Source organism: Myotis davidii, unplaced genomic scaffold (genome assembly GCF_000327345.1).
Source record: "Myotis davidii unplaced genomic scaffold, ASM32734v1 scaffold143, whole genome shotgun sequence".
Lineage (NCBI taxonomy): Eukaryota > Metazoa > Chordata > Mammalia > Chiroptera > Vespertilionidae > Myotis > Myotis davidii.
In genome coordinates, this window is record NW_006294876.1 from 5460024 (window position 1) to 5483062 (window position 23039).

The 23039-nt window shown below is 43.9% G+C and overlaps 1 protein-coding gene across 2 annotated transcripts in view; it reads left to right on the forward strand.

Moving 5' to 3' along the window:
* The window catches only part of CTNND2 (catenin delta 2), a 339572-nt gene that overhangs the window by 314052 nt on the left and 2481 nt on the right, over positions 1–23039 (forward strand). For both annotated transcript variants that reach the window (XM_006769453.2, XM_006769452.2), the window contains 3 exons: positions 8324–8450; positions 12227–12358; positions 18147–18220. In XM_006769453.2, coding sequence (XP_006769516.1) covers positions 8324–8450; positions 12227–12358; positions 18147–18220 — 333 coding nt within the window. The remainder of the gene's footprint in view (positions 1–8323; positions 8451–12226; positions 12359–18146; positions 18221–23039) is intronic.

The window sequence follows — 23039 nt, forward strand, 5'->3', positions numbered from 1 at the left end:
GTCTAGTACAGTGCGAGCTACTTATTAATGCTTACTAAATAACTGCATCGGTGTAGCCACACCGGCATTTTAGCTTCATTGACTCTGCTTCCATTCCCATGATCTGAAGCGTGTAAAAATGGGGTGGATTGTGAAGACCTTGAGGTTAGGATCCAGGATGAGCTTTGAACTTATTGGCTGCTGTTGAGTATATATGTAAAACACCTGACTTTTCTAATATTGAAATGACTTTTAGGCTAAAAGCCAGCCATTTGCATCAACAAACCTGAAGACTGAACTTCACTTAGTTTCACCCTGAATTTCACTTTGCAGCCCCACTTGGAATACAAAGGCCATTGATAAAGTCCATTATGTCAGACCTTTGTTTAAAGATCTCAAAGGTGAGGCCCAGAAAACAGGAGGACTAATCTAGTCCTATTTCAGTTTTTGGAGCAGGTTTTCTGCATTGCATCGGTACCAATTAACTACTTTGCAGTTAACAATGGTACATTTTCTTCAACCAAATTATATAAAATTTCTTTCCAATTCGTCAGATCTTCTTGTTGATATTGGTTGTTTAGAATTAGACCAATGAAGTAAATTAAACTTCTAAAGTGGATTTACTCAGTATTTGCTTTCAAAATATGGTACTGCTGGAGAGTCTTATCCTTATACTAGAGGCCTGGTGCATGAATTCGTGTACGGTGGGGAGGCAGGGTCCCTTGGGGTGGCCTGCGGAGATCAGGCCCCAGCTTTCACCCCCAGCCTCACAGCCCCACAATCCCACCTGGCACCCCGCCTTGGCCTGGCACTACCCCCTCACCTGCTCCACCATCCCACCTGCACCTGCGGGGCAATCAATTGGGGCCAGGTCCCCCACCTAGCTCCTTCAGTGCCTGGGAGCCAGACAGCGGCCCTGCCCTCTGCCCCAGCTGCTGGTCGCCGTCTGCAGGGTGATCAGTGGGGCGATCGGGCCCCCCCTCACACCCACCTTGACCTGGCACCACCCACTCACCTGCTCCACCATCCTGCTGCTGTCCTCAGGGCCCATTAGGGCTGGCAGCACTTCCACTGCCACCAGCTGCCAGCGCCGCGTCACCCGCTGGTGGTCAGCACACATCATAGCAAGCAGTTGAACTCCCAGTCAAAAGACCATCCCAGGGGACAATTTGCATATTAGGCTTTTCTTATATAGGATATACTATAACTTTAAGTATCCAAACTAATTTAATTAAATTTTATTAGGAGCACCAAAACTGAAACAAACTAATGAAGCAACTGGTATGTCAGGTGGCATTTATTTCTGCATCAAACTGCCAATACTCCCTTTTGGCACTTACAATGTAGTTTAAATATTTAACTCTAATAGCTTTTGGAATTGTTGATGGAATTAGTTTTAATGACTCTTTAACAAACAATTTGCCTTAAAAATAGATGGAAGCTTGTTTTATAACAGCAAAGAGGAGCTGAGGGTTCATTGACATGCAAAATCTGGCTTGGTCTTCAACCACGCAGACTATGAATATTCTATGTCCGTTGTCTCTATATTATTGATGTAAGAGCATCCAAACCTATAGAAAATTGTGTAAGAGTTCATTTGAGCCAAACTCAGGACGTGCCCAGAAGCAGGATCTCAACAGACTAAGAAAATGCTCCTGAGAATGGCAATCTCACAGTTCTTTTATACCTTTGGAATCAGAGGAATGTAGGGAAGATGATATGAAATCCACTGGTTGTCGATTAGAGACAGAGAAAGCAAGTGGGGAAATCTCTGTGATTGGATTACAAGGCAGTTAACATTTAGCATTCACAATAAATAGGAATAGTATAAGGGCAACAAGCCCATGTGCTCCCTTGAGGGTGGTTATGCCTCTGAAGGGGTCTGAACAAGAGAAATATTCTGGCATTTCAAAGGTATGTTAACCTAGATATACAAGAACAATGTATCTAGGCTTGCTTAAGGCAAAATAGACCTTTTACTAGGAAAGTTACAGGCCTGAACATCACTACCTACCATGAGATGCCCAGGTAGGAATTTATGATCAAATCACCCTGTGTGCATACTTTTGGTCACTGACCTTGTCTTATTTATTACTGAGCTAACTTTTACATCCACAGTAAAATACCTTTTACTGAAATAAGGAGGATGTATGTAAAACTACCACTACCTTGCAATCTTTTCTTTCTCTGCTTCATGTCATTACATTAATGTGTTTATTCCACTTAAAAAATGACTGGAAAACTGGCACAATTTTGAGCTATCAAATTTTTCATAAATGAGCAGTAATATCTTAACTGGGTACCATTTTTAGTGGATGGCAACAATTCATGTCTTGACTTCAAAGTGAAAAGTAGGTTCCTGGTAAGGAAGTCCTGGTAGTGAATGCAAATAACAAGCTATAAGTGTTCTGAGTTGAATGAGTAGATGAACTTAGGTTGCTAAAAGCCCAAAGGACTCTCACCACACTTGCCTTATATCTCAAGTCACTCACAGCAAATTAGAATTGACAAGCTTTATGGGCTGTGAGCTTTCAAGGACAGCTAAAGCAAAAACTTGTATTTGTTACTTCAGAACCAAATAGTCCCTGTGTGCCTACTGAGAAATCTTTGTTTAGAGACCAAATAAATCTTATCAGGTTCAGAGCTGTTTGTAAAAGGGAGGGAAAAAAACACCATTGACTATAGACTACTAACTGTGTGTTAGAATATATGTTGAGTTCTAACTGATATGCCCATGGAAATAAACTAGTCTCCATTTTCAGGGTTAATTCTCTAGTAAAGCTTTTGTGTGAGTCAGAATTGCCACTTGTCATTAGAAAAGATTTGTTAAATCTACATTTTAAGTGCATCTTAGAAAACATGCTTTGGAACCACCTGTAAAAGGGAGCATCGCCATCTGACTTACTGTCAGAGCTGTTGGTATTCACTCACGCTGCCCGCCTCCACCCAATGGCTGGCAGTTCTCTAAAATGGGCTTTCTTCCAGAGGTCAGGGGTCACAACAGAAATGATGTGAAATTCCAGTTCCTGTTCCTCTCATCTCCTGAAGCGCAGTAATGAGGATTTGGTATTTAACCCTCTTCTTTCTCCCTCATCACCAGATCCTCCAATCAGCCCTTGAGATTTCTCTTCCTGGTTACCTTCTCTCTCCCTAATCCTCTCCTTCCTCCCCCAGCTGGCACTGTCCCTCATCTTGCCCTGATTCCGCATTGGTGGGGGTAGTGGTGTGCCCCAGTGCTCAGCAGGTGGTGATAGGATGCTCTGGGCAGTCAGAGGAGGAGAAAGTCTGTAATTACCCCCACAGGGCTCACTTTCCTTCCATCACACCAGATGCTCTGCTCGCCTGCTGGCACGCACTGTCCTGCCCCCAACACCACTGTTCCCTGCCCAGTAACCTTCCCTCAAGTGACCCTTTCAGAAACCAGCCCCTTCCGTCCTGTGGGCACATTCCAGAAGTAGGTATGTGCTCCAGTGCCCAGCCCTGAAAAACATTGGAGCATAGCTAATGAGAAATCAATGCACTCACCCTTCTTCTTTCTCCTGGCTCTCCTAAGGTTTGTGTTTGGGGAGGACTTAGTGTATCCTCCATGGACAGGTGCATGAACATCTGAACTGCCAGATGCAGGGAGCAGTAGAGGTGGGGCTGGGGTGGCGGGCAAAGCTGTGCTCTGCGAGCAATGGAAGGACTCAGCAGCAAGCCAGGACCAGCTGTGCCCAGGCATAATGATGCTTCAGAATTATTTTCAAGATAGGTTAAAGGGGAGGCAGCTTTATATACCTCCCATGGAAACACGGGCAGCTGAGAAATTATTTTAAATGGAGCAGGCAGCCATTGGCCTTTTTTTGTCTTTTGTACCATTTTACCTAAACTTACACTGCCTTCAGCGTAGCTGCAAGTATATCCTAAAAGACACATCCCAACAGCAGAAGATAATACTGATGAAGTTAGCTCTAGGCTAACTTTTTTAAAAAAAAAAAAAATCACAAAGCTCTGATGACCTTCATTTGTTATAGAACAATAAAGTATAAGAACTTAGAGACTAGCAGTAAAGCCCATGACACGGGTCAGCATTTTATTTTACAGTAATTAATGCAGTCATCTGAAATCACTGGATGCTACTGGCATACATTAGGCACCTCTGCTAGGGACCAGGGCTCCAGAATTCAGCAAGGCTTTCTGTACTGTGATGCCACAGCACTTTGCTCACAGCAGGAGAAGAAATGATGCTAAGTAGCCTTGCTCACATAGCTCCTTCGAAGCTCAGGGGCATACTTCATTTAGCGACAGTGGTTCACTAAACATGTATTGCCTGCCTCCTGTTCCCCTAGCACAGAACTGGGCAGCTGAAGTTAGACTGGACAGGTATGAAAAGGGAAGGTGCTGTGTCAGGCCGTGGGGCTGACCGATCTGAGATGTAGACGTGTGAAATGGAATCACACAGCCAGTGGACACCAGGTCATCAGGTGTGATTGGGGCTCAGTGTGTGTGTGGCACCTCTCTGCCCTGAGGTTGGGACCTCTTTTTATTCCTGTGTAGGTCAACCTGGAGAATGCGTTATCTGACGTCCCCAAATGAAGTCCGTGACCTCCTAGGATTTAGCACTTCAAGAATGCGTTTGGTATCCCTATTAGTCACTGCCACCTCTGCATAGAAACTCCAAGCCAGTGGTTCTCACCATGTGTTCATTAACATCACCTGGGGGCTTTGAGAAATCCTGGTGACCAGGCCCAGCTCAGAACAATGTAAATAGGATCTCAGGGCCGGTGGCCCAGGCATTACTATTTTTAAAACTCCCCAAGCTGATTTGAGTCATTTTGACCTTTATTTATGGAAAAGCAACTGACACAGAGCTTACCAGTAATTATGATACTAGTGTAAACTGGAGAGAAGCGCTAACTCCTGACAGCTTTCTAGTTTTACCTCTATCGACAGAGAGACCCAAGGTGAACAGTTTTGAGCCTTGACTTGACAAACAGCGCTAGTTCATCTTTGCACACAACCTAGCTAATGTGTGTGCTGATCTTCATTGAAGATCCTACACAGTTTCCATAATAAGCAGCTATGGGGCCACGGCAGGTTATCCTAACCTCACATAGACCAGTCTGAAAGCCACTTACTTAGACCTTATTACAGGATGATAAAAAAATATATAAAAATGGAGATTGTTATAAATTCAGGGATCTGAAATGCTTAAGGGGAAGACTATAGAAATTAAATAGAGTGGCCACCATGTGGACATACCATGAAGACCGATGGTTGTGAGGCTGTGAAGAACATCACCTTTATGCTCTTGCATTCTGGACCATTGAAAGCACAATATGGATGATAGTAGCTTTGGGGACTAATACAGTGCCATAAAGAAACACATCAGGAATTTTAGCAGAGAAGCTGAAACTGGTGGAAGGACAAGAAAAGGGAAAGATAAAGAAAATCAGATTATTCCTCGTGGCAATTTAAAGTTCAGTGACTTTGAACTCTTCTCTTTTGGATTTCTATCTCTATATACTTGGAATTTAACAACCTCCAGTTTTAAGTTTAATGCATTAAAAATAAAAACCAATTTGAGGCACCGATATCATATCACAGTCTGACAGTTTGGCTGGGTCTTGAGCTGAAGGGCACAACTTCTGGGTCGTTCTGCTGGAGGTGACCAATAGACATTAAAAGAGTTTCTTATCATCAATAGTAAGGATTAAGGCCCTTCCCTAGTCACTGTGACTATTCTTCATCTATTTTTCTTCCCTGGGCTATTTTATTTAACCCCTAGAAGCCAAAGGGTTGATGCAAAAGGGAACTATGGTTAAGCACCCAATAAAATAGAATTCAGGAAAAAGCCTCTGAGGTCTACAGTGAGTTAAAACTTTAAGAAGAAAAGGTAGCAATCAAAGAGATAAATAAGGATTTTAAAGCTACATGCCCAATTGTATGTGTTTACGTAGACCACTTTTAAGCTTTTTGAATGGCAGTGGGAAGTAAATGAGTAACAAATCGATTGCAAGCTGTCTAGGTAACAAATATTACATGGCTATTTGGTTAAAAGGAGTGTTAGTTTAGCAATAACTCTTCCTTCTTTAGAAAGCAAGACATTTTTTTTTCAACTGAATGATGAAACATTTCTTGCAGTAAAAAAAAAAATGTGGAAGGGCAGGACACGTATCCTCAAGGTAACTGAATATTCAGTATAACTAAAACGTGTGTTGATTGATCTGTACCCAGGTCTTCAGCATCCGGCGTTACACTGTTTTCCATGACATTTGGAAGTATATACCACCATCACAATTAAAACTGTGAGGTCCCTTCTAGGCATTGTTGGCTGTAGTGATGTTAGAGTTCTTTGTTTCAGTCATTGCATCGCACCTTTCACTGCATCTGTGAATGAGAGGAACATGGAGAAGTAACCAGAGCTCCTCTTCTTGCACCTCTAGGAGCTCCCAAGCTGTGACTTGAAACTAATCAAGAGCCTTGGTTGGGTTAACCCCGTGGTCCGCAAACTGCGGCTCGTGAGCCACATGCAGCTGTTTGGCCCCTTGAGTGTGGCTCTTCTAAGCCTTAGGAGTACCCTAATTAGGTTAATAACAATGTACCTACCTATATAGTTTAAGTTTAAAAAATTTGGCTCTCAAAAGAAATTTCAATCATTGTACTGTTGATATTTGGCTCAGTGGACTAACGAGTTTGCCGACCACTGGGTTAACCACTCTGCCCTGTTCTCTAAGCTCTTCCTCTCCCAACCCTATTCAGAGCTTCTGTGCCACACGCGTATCATTGCTGGCCATGTGCAGAGGGATCTAACTCAGGATGGCAGTCTTGGTGCCTCTGACACACTCATCATCCTCTGGGCTCTGCCAATCCCATCACCCATGGACAAGTAACCAGCTAGATGACATTTCTGTCATGCGTCAGCGTTCTCAGAATTGGGTCTTTTGAAGTATTGGGAAGCTTTGGGGTTGTATCCTCATAACAGTTCCTTTCTTCATATTGTTTTATTATTACATCCAGACTTGTCATTTCCAGAGATGTAAGTACTTACATGGTCCCATAGTAATCTAAGCATATGAAATCTGAACTGCTGAGCAAAACCTATCTCCAAAAACCCACATAGGACAGCAGTGCTGAGTAATCCATTGATATTGCCAATAAAACCGAGCCTGGGGTTGTGCCATACTTATATCCAGTTGTCCCTTTGGTCTTAGAACATATCAAATATTAGCTGATTTTTGTTTCATAAAGTACATTGCTGGCTCACTTTTAATGACATATGCAATATTATTACTTATCCATGACCAAAGAAGCCAAACTTTTGACTAAAGCAATTTCCTGAGCTACTACTTATATATCCCATTGACTTCCTTAAACGTCTAAATATCTTCAGAGAAAAGAAAAAACTAAAAGACTGAAAATAATGGTTGCCTCTGTGAAGCAGGAATTGGGGGTTGGGTGGGTGTCTGCTTTTCTTTGTTATACCGCCAGCGCTATGTGACAGATTACTCTGCTAGAAGTAAACCTGACTTAAAAAAATAGAGAGGCCGGAGGAACTACCATAACATTCTTTCAGGACATCTCAGGGAAGGTCGCAGGAATTGTTAGCTATTTTTATTTGTTTCTTCTTTATGCTTTCTAAATTCATAACACCCTCCATAACATATTTATATGGTTTTTATAATGAAAAATTGTATATATGCTTTTCATGTATTAACTAGATATTTGAAAGCTTCATGGAGGATTAATGTGGTAGGATGCATTCTGCATATGCTCTAAATTGAAAAATACAATTTCTGTGGCAAAGCAGAGAACATATAAGTCTAGGCCTGAATACTCAGTGGAAGGCGAGAACACTCTGTGTGAATATATGCTGAAGGCCTTGAGCAGGTGGGGATTGGGCATTTGTGGCAGAGAAGGAAGTGCAAAGCAATGTAAGGGAGGTAAGCCAGAAGGGGGGATGCTGCTTGGCACCTGTCCCCTGTGAACAAGTGTAAACACTTTTAGAAGGTGGTTGAAAAGAGGGCCAGAGAGAGTTGGAACCAGGTAGGCAAAGAACAGACAGCTTCAGGGCCATTTCACATTCTGAACAGAATATTTCCATTTAAATGGAAGCTGGCCAGAGCAGGTTTGCCAAGAGACCGTTTATCCTGCATTTGGGAGGGAAAGCAAGCCCTGAAAGCAGGCCCTGCCCTGTCAGCCTGTCTGGAGGGAACAGGAGGTGGGTCTCAATTCACATTCGTCTGTTTTCACCTTGATGATCACAGAAATGGTTTGCTAATTCAGACGCTTGGAACTTGGGAATGTCAGGAAGGGAAGAACCACTCTGCCTTCCCCACTTAATAAGAGCATGCTGTCTTCGCAGGACGGATGGTCACAGTATCACTTTGTAGCCTCATCTTCAACCATCGAGAGGGATCGGCAAAGGCCCTACTCCTCCTCCCGCACGCCCTCCATCTCCCCTGTGCGTGTGTCTCCCAACAACCGCTCAGGTAAGAGATGCCCAGAACCAGCCCGGCCTGAGTCCCCTCCTTCCCAGCCCCAAGCTGACCCCCACAGGGAGGAGAGCCATCCCCTTCCGGACGTTTGCTGGAAATATCAAATGATTGCTATCTTTTTATTGCAGTGGCAACTTTGGGTTACTCAGACTCAGAACTAATCTCTAACAGATTTCTAAAAATCTCTGACAGGCGGTGTGTCATGAAATGCATGTCCACAGGCCTACATTCAGTGAGGAGCAAAGATAAAGAAAACTGCCAGCGTTTTCCAGGGATGTTTTTCCAACTTAAAATAGTTTGAGTTGCATTTTATTAATTGTAATTGGGATACAGAGTAGGGGCAGAGAGGACATGCTATTTCTTCATTCAGAATGACATATATCTGAACCACATCATTGAGGATTTCATTACTATTCCATATCTGATTAGCTTTTTATTACCTTTCAACCAATGAGTGAATCATTGATAAATTCTTATCACTACCAACCATAACTTTTAAGTCATTTATGTTTTGCTAATTTTGTCACCTGCTCATTACTTTACTTTTACACCCTTTTTCAATGATGTCATATAATGCCAAAGATGAGAGAAAGAAATTAAAGGCAAAATATGAGCACAATGTTTAGTATATACATGGCATAGATTTTATTGTGGTTTTACTCAAAGTATAAGTTTTTAAAACTTTTGTTTTTATTTCTGCATTTTGTTTTTTGTGGTGAGAAGGATGGATAAAGAATTATATGTACATATACATGCTCACACATGCTCATGCACACATTCTCACACACACACACACACATGCACACACACACACACACCTGCATAGGCTTCTATTTAAGAAAGTGTCTCCTGCTCCTCGCTGCCCTCTCACTGCTGAGGAAATAATATTTCCTGAGACTGCAGCTCAGTGGGCATGACAGAGAGCACACACCGCAGAACCCCCTCTGACCTTGAGAACGTCTGTCATAAACCTGCACCACACGGAACTGTCAGGATGACGAGGAAAATCAGAAATGAATGGGAAATGTGTGCCTGAAATAAATGACCCTCTCCTGGCTCCATAAACGCTTATATTTCTTAGTGTGGTCTTACTGCTTGTAACGTTTAGTCCCACACTAGATGAGTCAGGACCCCACCCCGTGTGACGGGAGAAATTCCCGCCTGTCTCAGAAGCATGGAAAAGGCCTGTTCTGCATTCTTTCCATTATTCTTAGAAAGATAAAGAGCAGTGAGGGAAGTGTCTTTGTAAAAGCTCTAATTGCTCAGCCTTAGGATCATGAAATGACATAATGCCTTGGAAGGTGCTGGAAGGAGCAGCAACACCCTATCAGGATGTCAACATCCCAGCCATTCAGCTTAGTTAAGGTGTTTCCTACAAGAGGCACATCAGAGACACCTCATAAACACTCATTTGCATGATATGATCTTTGCAGATATCAGGTAGGTTTATGGAGACCACTGTGCGTGAGGTCTCAGGAGATAATTACACACTTGACATAGTTTAATAAGGCTCACCATCTGTGCAATATTAGATTCTAATTTTAGAAGCTTTGGTCAAGAGGCTCCAAAATATTGTCTCTTTGTGATTGCCTGCCACTGACTAACAAAAGGCTCCCTTTGATGTAGAAAGGCCTAGAAGCAAAGGGGCAAGGGCAGGAAAGGGTCTCTCCCTGGAGGGAAGGTATCTTCCCATTGGATTTACACCCAGAGGTTCTGGTCCAACTGGTTTTGTGTGGGACTCAAGCAACTGTACTTTTTAAAGTATTCCAAGTAACTCATTCTAATGGGCAGCCAGGTCTGGCAGCCTCTGGCAGTTCCAGGAACTGAGCAGTGAGCCTCAGTTTTATTTGATAGGTTTGGGAAGTGGGAGACAGGAAGCGATGGGAAGGCCCCTTTGTTTACCTTCCTAGCGTTTGGCTGTGACGCCCACAGAGCACCCGGCCTCTCATTCTGCTTTATTTGCACGTCCATTTCCTCACCTGACTGAGCTCCTCTGGTTCAGAAGGTGTGACGCATTCATCTTTCTGTCTCCCAGCGTCTGGCACAGGGGTTTTCACCTAGAGGACACTAAATTTGATGAAATGACGCAAAGGTTCAGACAGTGAAAAGAAGGGTACGTTCAGGGACCAAGCTTACCCAGTGGGCTGGAGCTGAGGGATCCTGCAAAGGGTGTGAAGGATAAGCTACAGGGTAAACTGAGGCCTGCTTGGGGAGGAGCTTGGGCACTAGCCAAGGAAAGAGGATTTCATCCAAAAAAATCAAAGTTCCCAGGCTTCCCCAAGCCTTAATAAGCACCAAGTCTGCTTGTTAAATATGGATTCCTCGAACCATCTCCTGAAAACTCCAATGCAGAAGGTCCAGGGCTGGATCCTGGCATCCCTAGGTCCTCAGGTGAGTCTCAAGGTTAGGCACGTTTCTGAAGCACTGCCCAGAGCACAGGAGGCTGGGCGAGGCTTTGAGGCAGAACAGTACTTTGCTGAGCTCACACTGAGTAGATGCAATTGACTAAGCTCCGGATATGAGTAGTGTCTTATGGAGCATGGAGACCAATATGAGGACAACCACAGGTGGGCTGCACACCAGCTGCCTCATTGCCAGCACGCACAGGTATTACTTTACATCCTCCATTGTGTCTCTGCATGGACAGGGCTGTTTAGTTCCACCCAGGTCATCCCATCTTTCAAGAAAACTAAACTTCTTTTTGTTTGCTTCTTGACCTCCAAGTTCGGCCTTTTCTGTGTTCTGGGACCAGTTTGTTAAAGAATCATGGGGACTCTTCTAGTTACAACCCATCGTTATAGAAATGGAGACACAGCCCTAACCGGTTTGGCTCAGTGGATAGAGCGTCGACCTGCGGACTGAAAGGTCCCAGGTTCGATTCCAGTCAAGGGCATGTACCTGGGTTGCGGGTTGCGGGCACATCCCCAGTGGGGGGTGTGCAGGAGGCAGCTGATCGATGTTTCTAACTCTCTCTCCCTCTCCCTTCCTCTCTGTAAAAAATCAATAAGATATATTTTTTAAAAAAAAATGAAATGGAAACACAGAGGAAGACGGGGCTCACTCCCTGGGGTCCAATAGGCAACGAGAGTCCAAGGTGTAAGGTGTGGGTGCAGGATTGTTGGGGGCATTTATCCAAAGAGCTGCAGCAGGAAGGGGGAGCTGTCCTCACACCCTGCCCCAGCCCACCCCAGCAGGCTGCTCTTTGTGGGTCGGGTTATGTTTGCCCCACAGATCATCCTGTGGGGAGAGCTGCTTCCTTTGCCTTCCTTTAGGGAGTTGCTGGGTGACTTGGTAGTTAAGTAAAACTGTGTTTATTTTCATCAGAGATTCTTCAATACTAGTAATAGCTCCTCTGAAACACATCTAATTTTAAAAAGGGGGAGGAAGGTAGAAGAGAGGAAGGAAAAGAGGGAGGGAACAAAAAGGAAAGAGAAATAAACTAAGATTCATCTCATTCTTAAAACTGTCCCATACACCTTGGGCAGGTCATGTCCCCGCCAGGATGTCTCTCTAAGAAAGATGGCCCCAGTCTATAGTTCTTAATTACTTGCCTTCAAGCCATGTGTCCCCTCAACTATAAAGCACCAGGCGACACAGGGTAAGGGAATGGGTAACGACAAGAGCCACAGAACAAGAAAATCGACACGCCCACGCACAGCATGTTGACATATGTTGCGCCAGGTGTGTTTTGACCTTAACTGTTTGTGTGAAACGCTGTCTGTGCTATGGAATGAGACTCACAAAGTCATCCTTTTGATTTCTTTATGTAGCAAGTGCCCCAGCTTCACCTCGGGAAATGATCAGCCTCAAAGAAAGAAAAACAGACTATGAGTCCACTGGCAGCAATGCCACTTACCACGGGACTAAAGGAGAACACACTTCCAGGAAAGACACCATGACAGGTGAGCTCAGCTTTGTGTGTTTCCCCCTTGGAGCTGGCGACTCGATCTGGGGTGGAGCAGAGGACTGGGGCGTCAGGCTTCAAGCCACGCTTGGCAGCTCAGCAGGACTCAGCAGCTAGCAGGTCACTGGAGAGTTTGACAGTGAAGACCCCCAGGAACTAGGGATGAGGAGATTAAGCCAGAAGTATAAAAACTTAGCATCGTACTCCTGAAAAGAGCTAAGAGAAAATGTCCTCTACACACATTTTCCTCAGTCCTTCTTTGCCTGCCCTTTCCCTCTCACTTGCCCAGCTCACTTCTCTTGCATTAGAAAGAGAAATCATCATAGGTTTCTCCTTAGTTGGCATATCAAGTTTTGCCATTAGGAATGGAGGGAGGAAAAGGAGAATAAGAAAAGAAGAGGAGAAGAGGGAGAGGGAGAAGGACTGGGATGGCTGAAAAGGAAGAGGATTTAAGGAAAACCCACAGAACTTTTGTTAAGCCATTTTCTCCTCTTACCTTCAAACCAAACTCCCAAAGAGATTCATTCGAACAATGACCACAATTTCCCTAAGGACGAATTGATCTTTTATGCTCCTCATCTTTCACTACCCCAATCATACCCATTGTCTTTCCTTTCTCATCAGCTAGGACTCTGTGGAGGCCAAACTTGGTGCCCTTCACCAGCCCTCCAGGGTGCCCTGCACAACCTGTTTAACAATCAGACTTGACGTAACTCTCCTATTATTCTGTACAACTCTCTTTGGGGCAGGGTGTGCCTTTAACATTCATCATCCCCTCCAGGCTCTCCACACACCTACCCTCTGCCCCTATTTGCCCCTCCTTCAAGGACTTGGAGGCATTGATGTAGAGAGGGTTATGTATTAGACACAGAGCTGCCAGAGTCGTCAGAATCTCTAACTAAGGAGTCCCACCCTTCTTTGCCACATGGATATACAGATGGGTCCCTCCTGAAAATTGGCCATGAAGAACAGGGCCAGACTGGGCCAGTCATTAAACTGGGGTGTGAAGAGCTCAGTCCTAAACACACAGTGAAACTCTCTTATAGAAAAATCTTAAAACCATGGGTTGCATTTCTCTAATATTATTTAGGTCTGGCCTGCAGGGAAGCAGAACAGACAAATTGGATGATTTATGAAGATTTCTTCCAGACCAGCATATCTAAGAAAATTTTTCTGATGGTAAATGTATTTACCCCAGAGGCAGTGTTTCCGTGGTAATTCTGCACAACTGCATAGAGAAAAGCATAGTAAACAGTTGCCCATGATCCCCACTCCTAGGTCAACACTCTGCCTCCACACACAGACCCTATAAGGGAATGTCTACCCTCACTCTTGAAACATCTCCCGAATGAGAGGACTGAGCTCATTACATAGGACGTACTGTATTATTCTTAGTCACTGGCTTTCCCCCCATCAATGTCACCCTGGTTATAGATGAGCATAAACAAAGGAAGTTGCGAATTTAGATGCCGAGTCCCTAGAGTCAACACATTCAGCAAAGAATCTAATTTGTCCTGATTACTCCAGAGTAATAGTGACACCAAATCCACCTGACCCATTCATTTTGTGATTAGCCACCTCACTGGCAGTCTGGGATGATAAATTGAGATTATAATTACAAGAAAAATTGTGAAATTGACTGCATTGTTATTTAAGTGTAACTTTTCTCTTTAACTTTCTTGCCCAGTGTAATCATTCAAAGGCTTTTAAATGTGGATGTTTGTGTTGAAATAATTCCAATGGCACATGATCATGCCATGCACACATAATGAAATAAAATAAAATCTAATGTGCTTCTGATCTTTAGTCTTCCTAGAAAATGGCAGGGATCTTGACAACTCCAGGATTGAGATATGTATAAATTTTCAAACTCATATAGAGGCTTAAACAGTGTTGCTCTAATTTATTAAAAACACAAATCAATACTACACTGTCAGTCATGTAGCAAGCCTAGAAGAACATTGAGATCTACATTGAATAGTGTGTTTATACTGGAAGGTTCCCTTTAAGCCAACAACTACTATGTGAAAGACAGTTGTTGATGGTAGTGGTGATGATGTTGATGGCAATGGTGGTAATGGTAGTGTGCAGTGATGGTGGTGGTGGTGATGGTGATGGTGGTGGTGGTGGTAATGGTGGTAGTGGTAGTGGTTATAATGGTGATGGTGATGGTGGTGTGCAGTGATGATAGCAGTGATGGTGGTGGTGATGGTGGTAATGGTGGTGGTGATGGTGATCCTTAAATGCATTGATAGTTGTGATGGTGGTGGTGTGCAGTGATGGTGGTGGTGATGGAGGAAGGGGTGATGGTGATACTAGTAGTGATGATGATGATGGTGGTGTGCAGTGATGGTGATGATGGTGGTTGTGATGGAGGAAATGGTGATAGATGGGGTATTGGTAATGAGGATGATAGAGATAATAGTGTGCTGAGACTGGTGGTGGCACTGCCACTTTCTATAGTGGTATGAATAAGTCCCCAGCCAAGCCAGGTGAGAGACAATAAATCATACAGGAACGGAAAGAATGAATTGCCAACCTCCACTTGGCAACACTTCAGCAAGTGCCCATCGTTCCAGCATTTATCGACAGATCAGGTGTCTAGCGACCTCTGCGTCAAGAGCAGTACTTTTTCTCATTCACCAATAAATCCAGGGACACGTAAAGCTCAGAGCATTGAAACTGCCCCTTCTTTGTTTCTAAGGCATCAGAGGATGTCCTACCATTCCCCCCAAATGAAATAATCCCTCTGTTGTGGTAAACCAAGAGAAATTTCACCCTCAAAATGCAACCTGGGAAAAATGAAAAAGTAAAAGCAATTTCTTGCCTGGGTTGTTGACTGTTTCCTTCCCACATCCTGCGTGGGTCAGGGTTCAGGAACTGGAAGCAGAGCCGCACACAAATGAATATGAAAAGACAAGAGATAATTTGGGAATATTGGGGGACCAGGTGGGCAAGTCCAACTCAAGGGGAAGGACTTCCTCCCATGCTCAGGCCTCACCAAGCTTTTATTGATCTGGGATGCACCCATAGCATAGCCCTTAGGCAGGCGACCCCCTGCAACAGGCAGACTAGCCCATCAGCAAGGATTTACATAATAATAAATGGGGGAGTAGTTTCAGCTACCACTGTCTGGACAAACAGAGGTGGAGCCTAGCTCCAACCTCTGCTAGGACTTCAAAGGCACCCAGCCTTGGGGGGTTCTCTGTCTATACTTATCAGATAGTGAAGACAATAAACTGTTTCCCACATGGGTTATAATCTCATCTATTAGGTCTTAGAAATACAGATCCACTTAGGATTTTATCCCAGGCTTCCCTCCACCCACCTTTTCTGGATTCATTTTCCACCTTAGATGGAGTCTCTTAAAATGTATCTGTCTTTAGTGTTTCTTTGCCACTGAGGAGCCTTCAGAAGGCCAAAGTCAGCTGTTCATTCAGGCTTCTAGGACTGATAGCTTTTCCTGGTGGTCATGATCCCTGGGAACATTACGTGTTCAGAAGCTCGCATCACAGGAGGGCTGTGCGATCCTGGCAGCTAGACAGCCTGACCTGAATCTTCAACAGGGGATTTTGCCCTTCCTTCTAAGCTTCCCAAATGCCTTTACATCAAATGGTCTATCCTGTTTTTGTCAGTGTCTCTCGTATGCCTTTTGCAGCCATTCTAATCTTTATTATGTTGACTCAGTTAGAAATTGAGGCTTAAAAAGAAAAGGAAAGGCATTTACCGATGAGTCCACTCTGAGCTCCAGATACAGGGGAGAAGCATTCACGAAAACATCTGTTTCATGTGTCTACAAAGGCCTCAAGTTCAATCCCAGCTACACACACTCTTCTAAATAGATGAAGGGGCCAAAGAGCAAGAGGAAAGAACAGCTTTAGCTCAGAAGCCACAAACACGACAGGGAGGGCGGCCAAGGCTATCATAGGGCATTGTCTACCAAATAAAATTACATTTAATTCTAATAGGAAACATGTTTTCACCTTATTCATGGAGTGATAAGTTCTATCAGCAAATTATGCCTCAGAAAGCAGGTTTTCTTTGGTTTACGCATTCATTCACTCATTCATTCATTCAGCAAATAAAGCACTCATTCTGTGAGCATCACCAAGGCCAGGCGCTGTCTCAGATGCTGGGGATACCTGCAAAGGTGTCAGCTCATGGAGCGCCTGCTCCCATAAGGGAAGGCAGGTAATACACAAGGTAAACAATAGAGCAAGCTCACCAACAAGGTAATGGCACACGGTTGTTGAGCATGATGGTGAAAATAAACAGGGTAATGAGATAGAGGATTACTTTAACTGACAAGGTCAGGGAGGAGACACTTGTGCCCAAACCTAACCAGCAACAAGATGAGGCAGTCCAGAGTGTGCAAGCAACATCTATGGTGGAGGATCAGCAAGTACAACATCCCTGCAGCAAAACAAACTTGGCAGGTTGGACCAGCATAGCTAGGGCTCACCACATAAGGCAAGAAGAGAGGGGGACATTTCGAAAGATAGGCAGAGGCCAGATCATTCAAAGCCTCATAAGCCATAAAAAGGAGCTTGGCTTTTACCATAATCCAGTTTGTCTAACAAGATGATTGCTCAGCTTGGGAACAGGATGGATGGAGGAGCAGGTTTGGGCAGAGTGGAAACTGAGTCTTCAGGGAGGATTCTGTAGCCATGGTCCAGCCGAGGGATGGTGGTTATCACAGCAATACGGAGATCGGAGTGATGTGTATTCAAACAGAATCTGAGTGGTGTTTCACATTGAAAATAGGCTCTTAGCCCTCACTCCTCCAGTAAAATTTCAGAAGAGGAGTTTTATTGCACAGCTATTATATGCTTGTAGTAATAATCAGGGATGAAATAGTAGCTTACACTGACTTTGTGTCTAGAGTGGCCTGTCTCTATGACAGAAAAGATGGTGTGTCATCTTATCTCATTATCCCATAGATACTGGAAGCAAAAGATAAGCCCTTCCTTATTTCTAGAGTGTTTTATACTCAATGACGCTCTAGAAAGAAAAAAAGCTTTTTGAAATCTTTCTTTAATCATGACTTTATAGTTGCTATGAAGGGAGCGGTGCCTGGGGCCTTTCCTCTGGGCTTGTGGCAGGAGCCTCAAGGGTTCCAGGTGAAGAAGTGGGCAAATGAGCACCCTACCCAGGCCTTTGGAAGCTGCCAATAACAAGAAGAGACTTTCCTTTCTTTCAATTTGACCTTGGGCTGCTCACAAGACAGAGTGGGGCTCCTGTATGTGCCTAACAGGATTCCAGAGCCACCCCCACCCAGACAGGCAGGGCACCTGCAGGTGATGCTTTCCTCCTGTCCTTCCGGCCTTTGAGAAACGAACAGTCTGAACGATGCCCAAGCATTTCTGTGAACTCAAATTAGAAATTTCATTCTGGTCATTCTCCTGCTAAAAACTAAGCTGCTGGTACCGATTCCGGCATGCTTCAGTGCAAGTGACAAGCTTTTATTACCCGCCCGTGTTCACCAGGAAGGAAGGCCATAAAACTTTCCAAATGACCATCTGTCTGTCACACCTGCCCTGACCCTGTCTACTATCTGAACATTCCTGCAGGAGGCTGGCATGCTGTGGGGATTTTATAGAAGAGCTGTGCTTCTTTCTTAATTTCTGTATGCAAAGTGAGGTGTTCGAGGCCAAAGAATTTCTTCCACTTGGAATGGTTCAGAAGAAACCAAGCATGTTAGGGCAAGAACTTGCCTCGATAACCATTAGTCCTCCATTTGAAATCTTGCTCTCTTTGCTAATACATTTGTTTCCCTTTGCTTTCAGCTCAAAATACTGGAATTTCAACTTTGTATAGGAATTCATATGGTGCGCCCACTGAAGACATCAAACATAACCAGGTAAAGGAGATACAGAACGTTTGTAGTATTCATTTTCCCCTTCGACTTATGTCAGCTGTCCTGGAATTGTAAAAATACATTAACTTCTTTCTCCCAGGCACAAAGAACAGCAATGAAAAGGAAGTACTGCCCCCTGCTGCTCTTCCCTCTGGCGTCACCCAGCCTCTATGCGGGTGGTGGCAGTCATTAGAACAGCCGCACATTTGGAAAGAGTCTTAGATTTCACCACAACCACACACTTTATTTCATGGCAGAAAGCAAGTTTCCTACTATGATGCAAAACTTAAAAGAAATAAGGCAAGCCCCAATTATAGGAGCATAAGATGCTGGTTTCTAGACAAATTGTCTAACTACTAGACAGGAATTAAGTAACTCCTATAACCCAGCCAACTCTCATTCAGAAGAAAGCATTCATTATGAGTGATAGTTACTAATGAGATAGACACATCAACTTCAATAGGAACAACTAAATAGGATGCATTTTAATGTGCCTTGCAACTCCAAGTCCAGTTGAAGAAACAGCAGACCCAACATCACTGGGGGCTTGTGAGAAATGCAGAGGATATTCTTCTCTGACCCTTACCCCAATCAAGGGTTTGTCTGCATCAGACTCACATTCCATCCAGATGTCCAGGTGATTTTGTGTCCGTTCAGGTTTAAGGAGCTCTGGGATGGTCAGTACTTAAAGAACTGATCTAAGTATGTATGTATGTGTTTTATTCTACAAACATTCATCAAGGCCCCTTTTCTCCGTGGTTCTATGGGGACTATAAAAGCCACAAGGCACAGCCTGTGGTCCTTCATTGATGGACAACTTCATACTTTTCTCCCCTTTCTGTGGTCATTATAGAATGAATGGCATGCTTATAACTGTTGGATACTAATATCTGTTGTGAGAACTGGCTTCTTGTTGATGCGCTGGATTCCTCTCAGGCATCAGGAAAGTTGGGCTGAAAGGATAAACCTGAAACCTGTTTCCTTGATCACAATATCCAGATGAAAGCCAACATGGAATGCCAATGGGTTGTTTGTGGACATTTCTCAACACCCAGCAGGGCAGCATCTCTGAAAGGGGAAGGGGCCCCTTCTAGCAGGTAGAATCTCCTCTGCAGGACCATTTCCAAGGAAGAAGAAGGAGGACATGAAAAGTATCTCCTAGACCTGAAATTATTTTTTGCTCTAATCAACCATCAACAGGAGAAATGAGAGTGGGTAGAGGTGTTATCCTCTTGCCCTCAATTTTCCAGTTCATGCACAGCCACTCCTGAAACATCTGGTGTTGTTTGCAGCCCCCCAGTGAATGCCTGGACCCTCCAGCCTGCCTGACACATGGCTAATATCGACTCGAACTCCCTCAGTTCTAGCCTTTGCTAAAAGCAAAAAAAGCCAATGAATAAACTGAATAAATAAGTCAGGGTATGAGCTCTAGAGGAGAGGTCACCAGGGGCTTCCTCCAACTATTTACATGTCAAGATGCCTGCCCAAACATAGAGGAAAATAGAAACAAAATAATTGGAAATGCCAATTCTGTTTATGGAAATCAACCCTTTTTCTTTTAGCAAATATCAGGTACAGTGAGCAAACTGTCCTCAGATTTGAAAGATGCGTGTAGGATGTGATAGGACCCTTATTTGCATCCAAGAGTGGAAGGTTAGTTTTTACTTTAGGTAGATCAGGAGAAGCTGGTCACCAGAATCCACTTATTCTACACCAGCCATTTTCTTGTGGAATTCTGCTGTTGTTGGCAATGAAGAAACACCCTCCTGTGGCCCAGAGATCCTTAGCATCTTTCAGTGTGGCTGCAGGAGGCTCCAAAGGACTGCTTGCAATCTACCTTTAGAGGACAGTTCATAACGATTCTAGGGGCATGTTCTTCACCTAAGCCTCTTCTGAGCACTTAAGCAAATTACAATTAATGTGCTAAATTGGTATTTCTACTACAAGAGAGAGCACAGCCTACTGTAGCCGTTTCCCCAGGGTGCCCCAGAAGGTACTCAACTCAGCCTCAGTGTGAATGTCAAAGCCACAACAGCTCAGGTGAATGCTGCTGAAACCCAGCAGGGATGGATACCAAGTCCTGTATCACTTGTCAGCCCAGAGGAGATGTTGTCAGCAGGCCACCAGCAGAGCTGAGTCCCATGGCCATAGTTTAGTGCCATCATCATTCCCTGAGCAGGTTCAGCAAAGGGAAATAGGCAACCAGACTGTTAACACCATTCTAATATCAAGAAACAAAATGTCAAAGAAAGTTGCTTTTTTTTCCTTAAAATTTTTCAAGGAAATCATTGCGACACGCCAATGAAAAACTTGAGAAAAGAATAAAGTGTTTTATTTCTTTCAGACTGCTAAGGAAATAAACTTTGGCTGTACCTGCAGTTCCCACTTGGGAACTAAATTAAGTTGACCATCGTAACCATTTGAAAGAGGAGACAACCTGGTTCTCTTCCAGTTGGGTGGGTCTAGAGACCACCTGTAGACATTATCCATGATGTGGTTTCTCTGGCCACGTGAGCATCGCTGGCCACTCCAGATGGGTTGCTTTCATTTGAGGAAGTTCCCCGAACCAAAAGTGACTTCACAACCTTTCAGCTGGTAAAAAGCCAGCTTGAACCATTTAAGCAGGAGAGACAGTCTGGGTTCATTCAGTTTCAGTGTCAAACTGCTGAGCATTCTAGTCTCCTGGGTGTCGTAGGCACCAGCTAGACCTCATGAGCTTCAGAGGTGGCTGGGCAGTGACTCATCTCACAGAAGAAATGATTCCCTAGTGCGGTGGTCAGCAAACTGCGGCTCGCGAGACACATGCAGCTCTTTGGCCCTTTGAGTGTGGCCACGAAATTTCAATCACACTGTATGTGCGCGCCCGCACATGGTATTTTGTGGAAGAGCCACACTCAAGGGGCCACAGTTTGCCGACCACTGCCCTAGTGGAAACTGGTTTAAGGTGCATCTCTAAAACAAAGCAAAAAACAATGAGAATGAGGCAACAGCAATGCATGGCCCGGTGAAGTCACGGCCTGGGCAACAACTCTGAACCTTTCTCTCCTGACTCAGAGGAAAAGGAGCCAGGCTGCTATTAGCTATGAGACTCCCCCTGTGACTACCTAGGACTCCAGTCTCATTCTCAGGGAATTCCATGCTCCTAAAGAAATACCTATTGATGTGAAATAAGGTTTGTGATCCTTGGTTTTTATGTTTGGAGTCAACAGGTTATGGACATAATTTTAAGAGTTAACTACTGAAACACTTCAAAAATTCTACTGCGCTTTTAGCAGTCCATTCCATCCTTATAAAGAAAACTAGCAGACTTAACTGCTATATCCAAATAGCAACAGAATTTTTGTTCATAAACTAGAAACCAAGGGATTTGGTGTTTTGATTCAAATTATTACTGATGACAACAAAACAGTCTCTTGAGTTCCTAGTTGGTTTCCCCAGTCTTGCTGCCAGGTGGGAAGGACAAAAAATGTTGTCCCCAGAAATGAGGAAATTGACATTCCAGGTGGGTAAGGTTTGCCTTTGGTCACCCGTCTAGGAAGAGGTAAAGACACCAACATAGTTCTCCTGCCTTCTTATTCCATTTTCCCTGCTCTGTGCCAATGGTGCTCTAATGTGAGCCTGTTAGACACAGATGAAGGAAGAAAAGGAGGGAAGGAGGGAGGGAGGGAGGGAGAGAGAGAGAGAGAGAAAGAGAGAAAAACATCAGTGTGAGAGAGAAACATTGATCAGTTGCTTCTCATAGGTGCCCTGATGGGAGCTCAAACTCAAAAAATGGAGGAAAATTGAGAGAGAGCTAGAGAGAGAAGAAGGGAGGAGGGGAGGAGCTAGATATAGAAAGACATAAACATACACATATATATATACATACATGTTTATGACTACTTGAAGATTAAACAAAGAAGATTCTGTTATATATTGAATATAGTGCGCACTGAAATAGCAACAAGCAACACAGTAAATTCTAGTTCCCTCCCAACTCTAACCCTTTGAATGCTCTATGGTTGGGTAGCAGCACAGTATCACAGTATTGGAGTGGAGAAGCTCAAGATCACAGATCTTCAAAGAAGAGCTTGTCCAAGTCATTTGGTAGACCTGGTCTTAGCAGCATTTAATCATATATATTTATGATTAAACATATCCTGCAGATTCGTTCCCAATGTCCTCTCATGGCCAGACTCTTAGATTCACAAACGTCTACGCCTTGTGGACTTTCACAGGTGGACAGAAATCTCATTCAACCACCCCTCACTGGAAGTGGCAGGCACTGGATGGCAGCTGTGATGAAGTTCACCCCTTTGAAGAACAGGTTGATTACTAGAATAAATCAATTACATAGAAGGGGGAGTTTTGTGTACTTGAGAGAAGAATTATGTGCAGGCCATTAGAAGCATTCATTTACACACAACGTGCTAATTGCAAATCATTATCTATTAACTAAGACCAATTTCTAGAGGATGTTTCCATGCTAAACCTTAGTTAAATGAATAGGAAATTACTGAATTGGCTCGAAAATGATCAAACTGTTTCTTTAACAGTATTTTATCATTCACAGCAGACCTCCTCCCCGATTATTGCACGTGAGCAGAGCTTTGTGCATGCCTGTGTGGCCTGGTTGTGGGTCTGGCCCTCACCCCACACCCTGCTTACTTCAAGGGCATGGTCTTAGAAAGGGACCCCAGCAAGGAAGGAAGTAGCTAGGCCCCTCACATACAAATGCTGATTATCAACCTATGAACGTGCCAAGCAGAGGGAACTAATTCTTGACTTCACGTATCTCAAAGTCTCCTGTGATCCCTTTAACCTTAAAGATCCCCTAAATCAG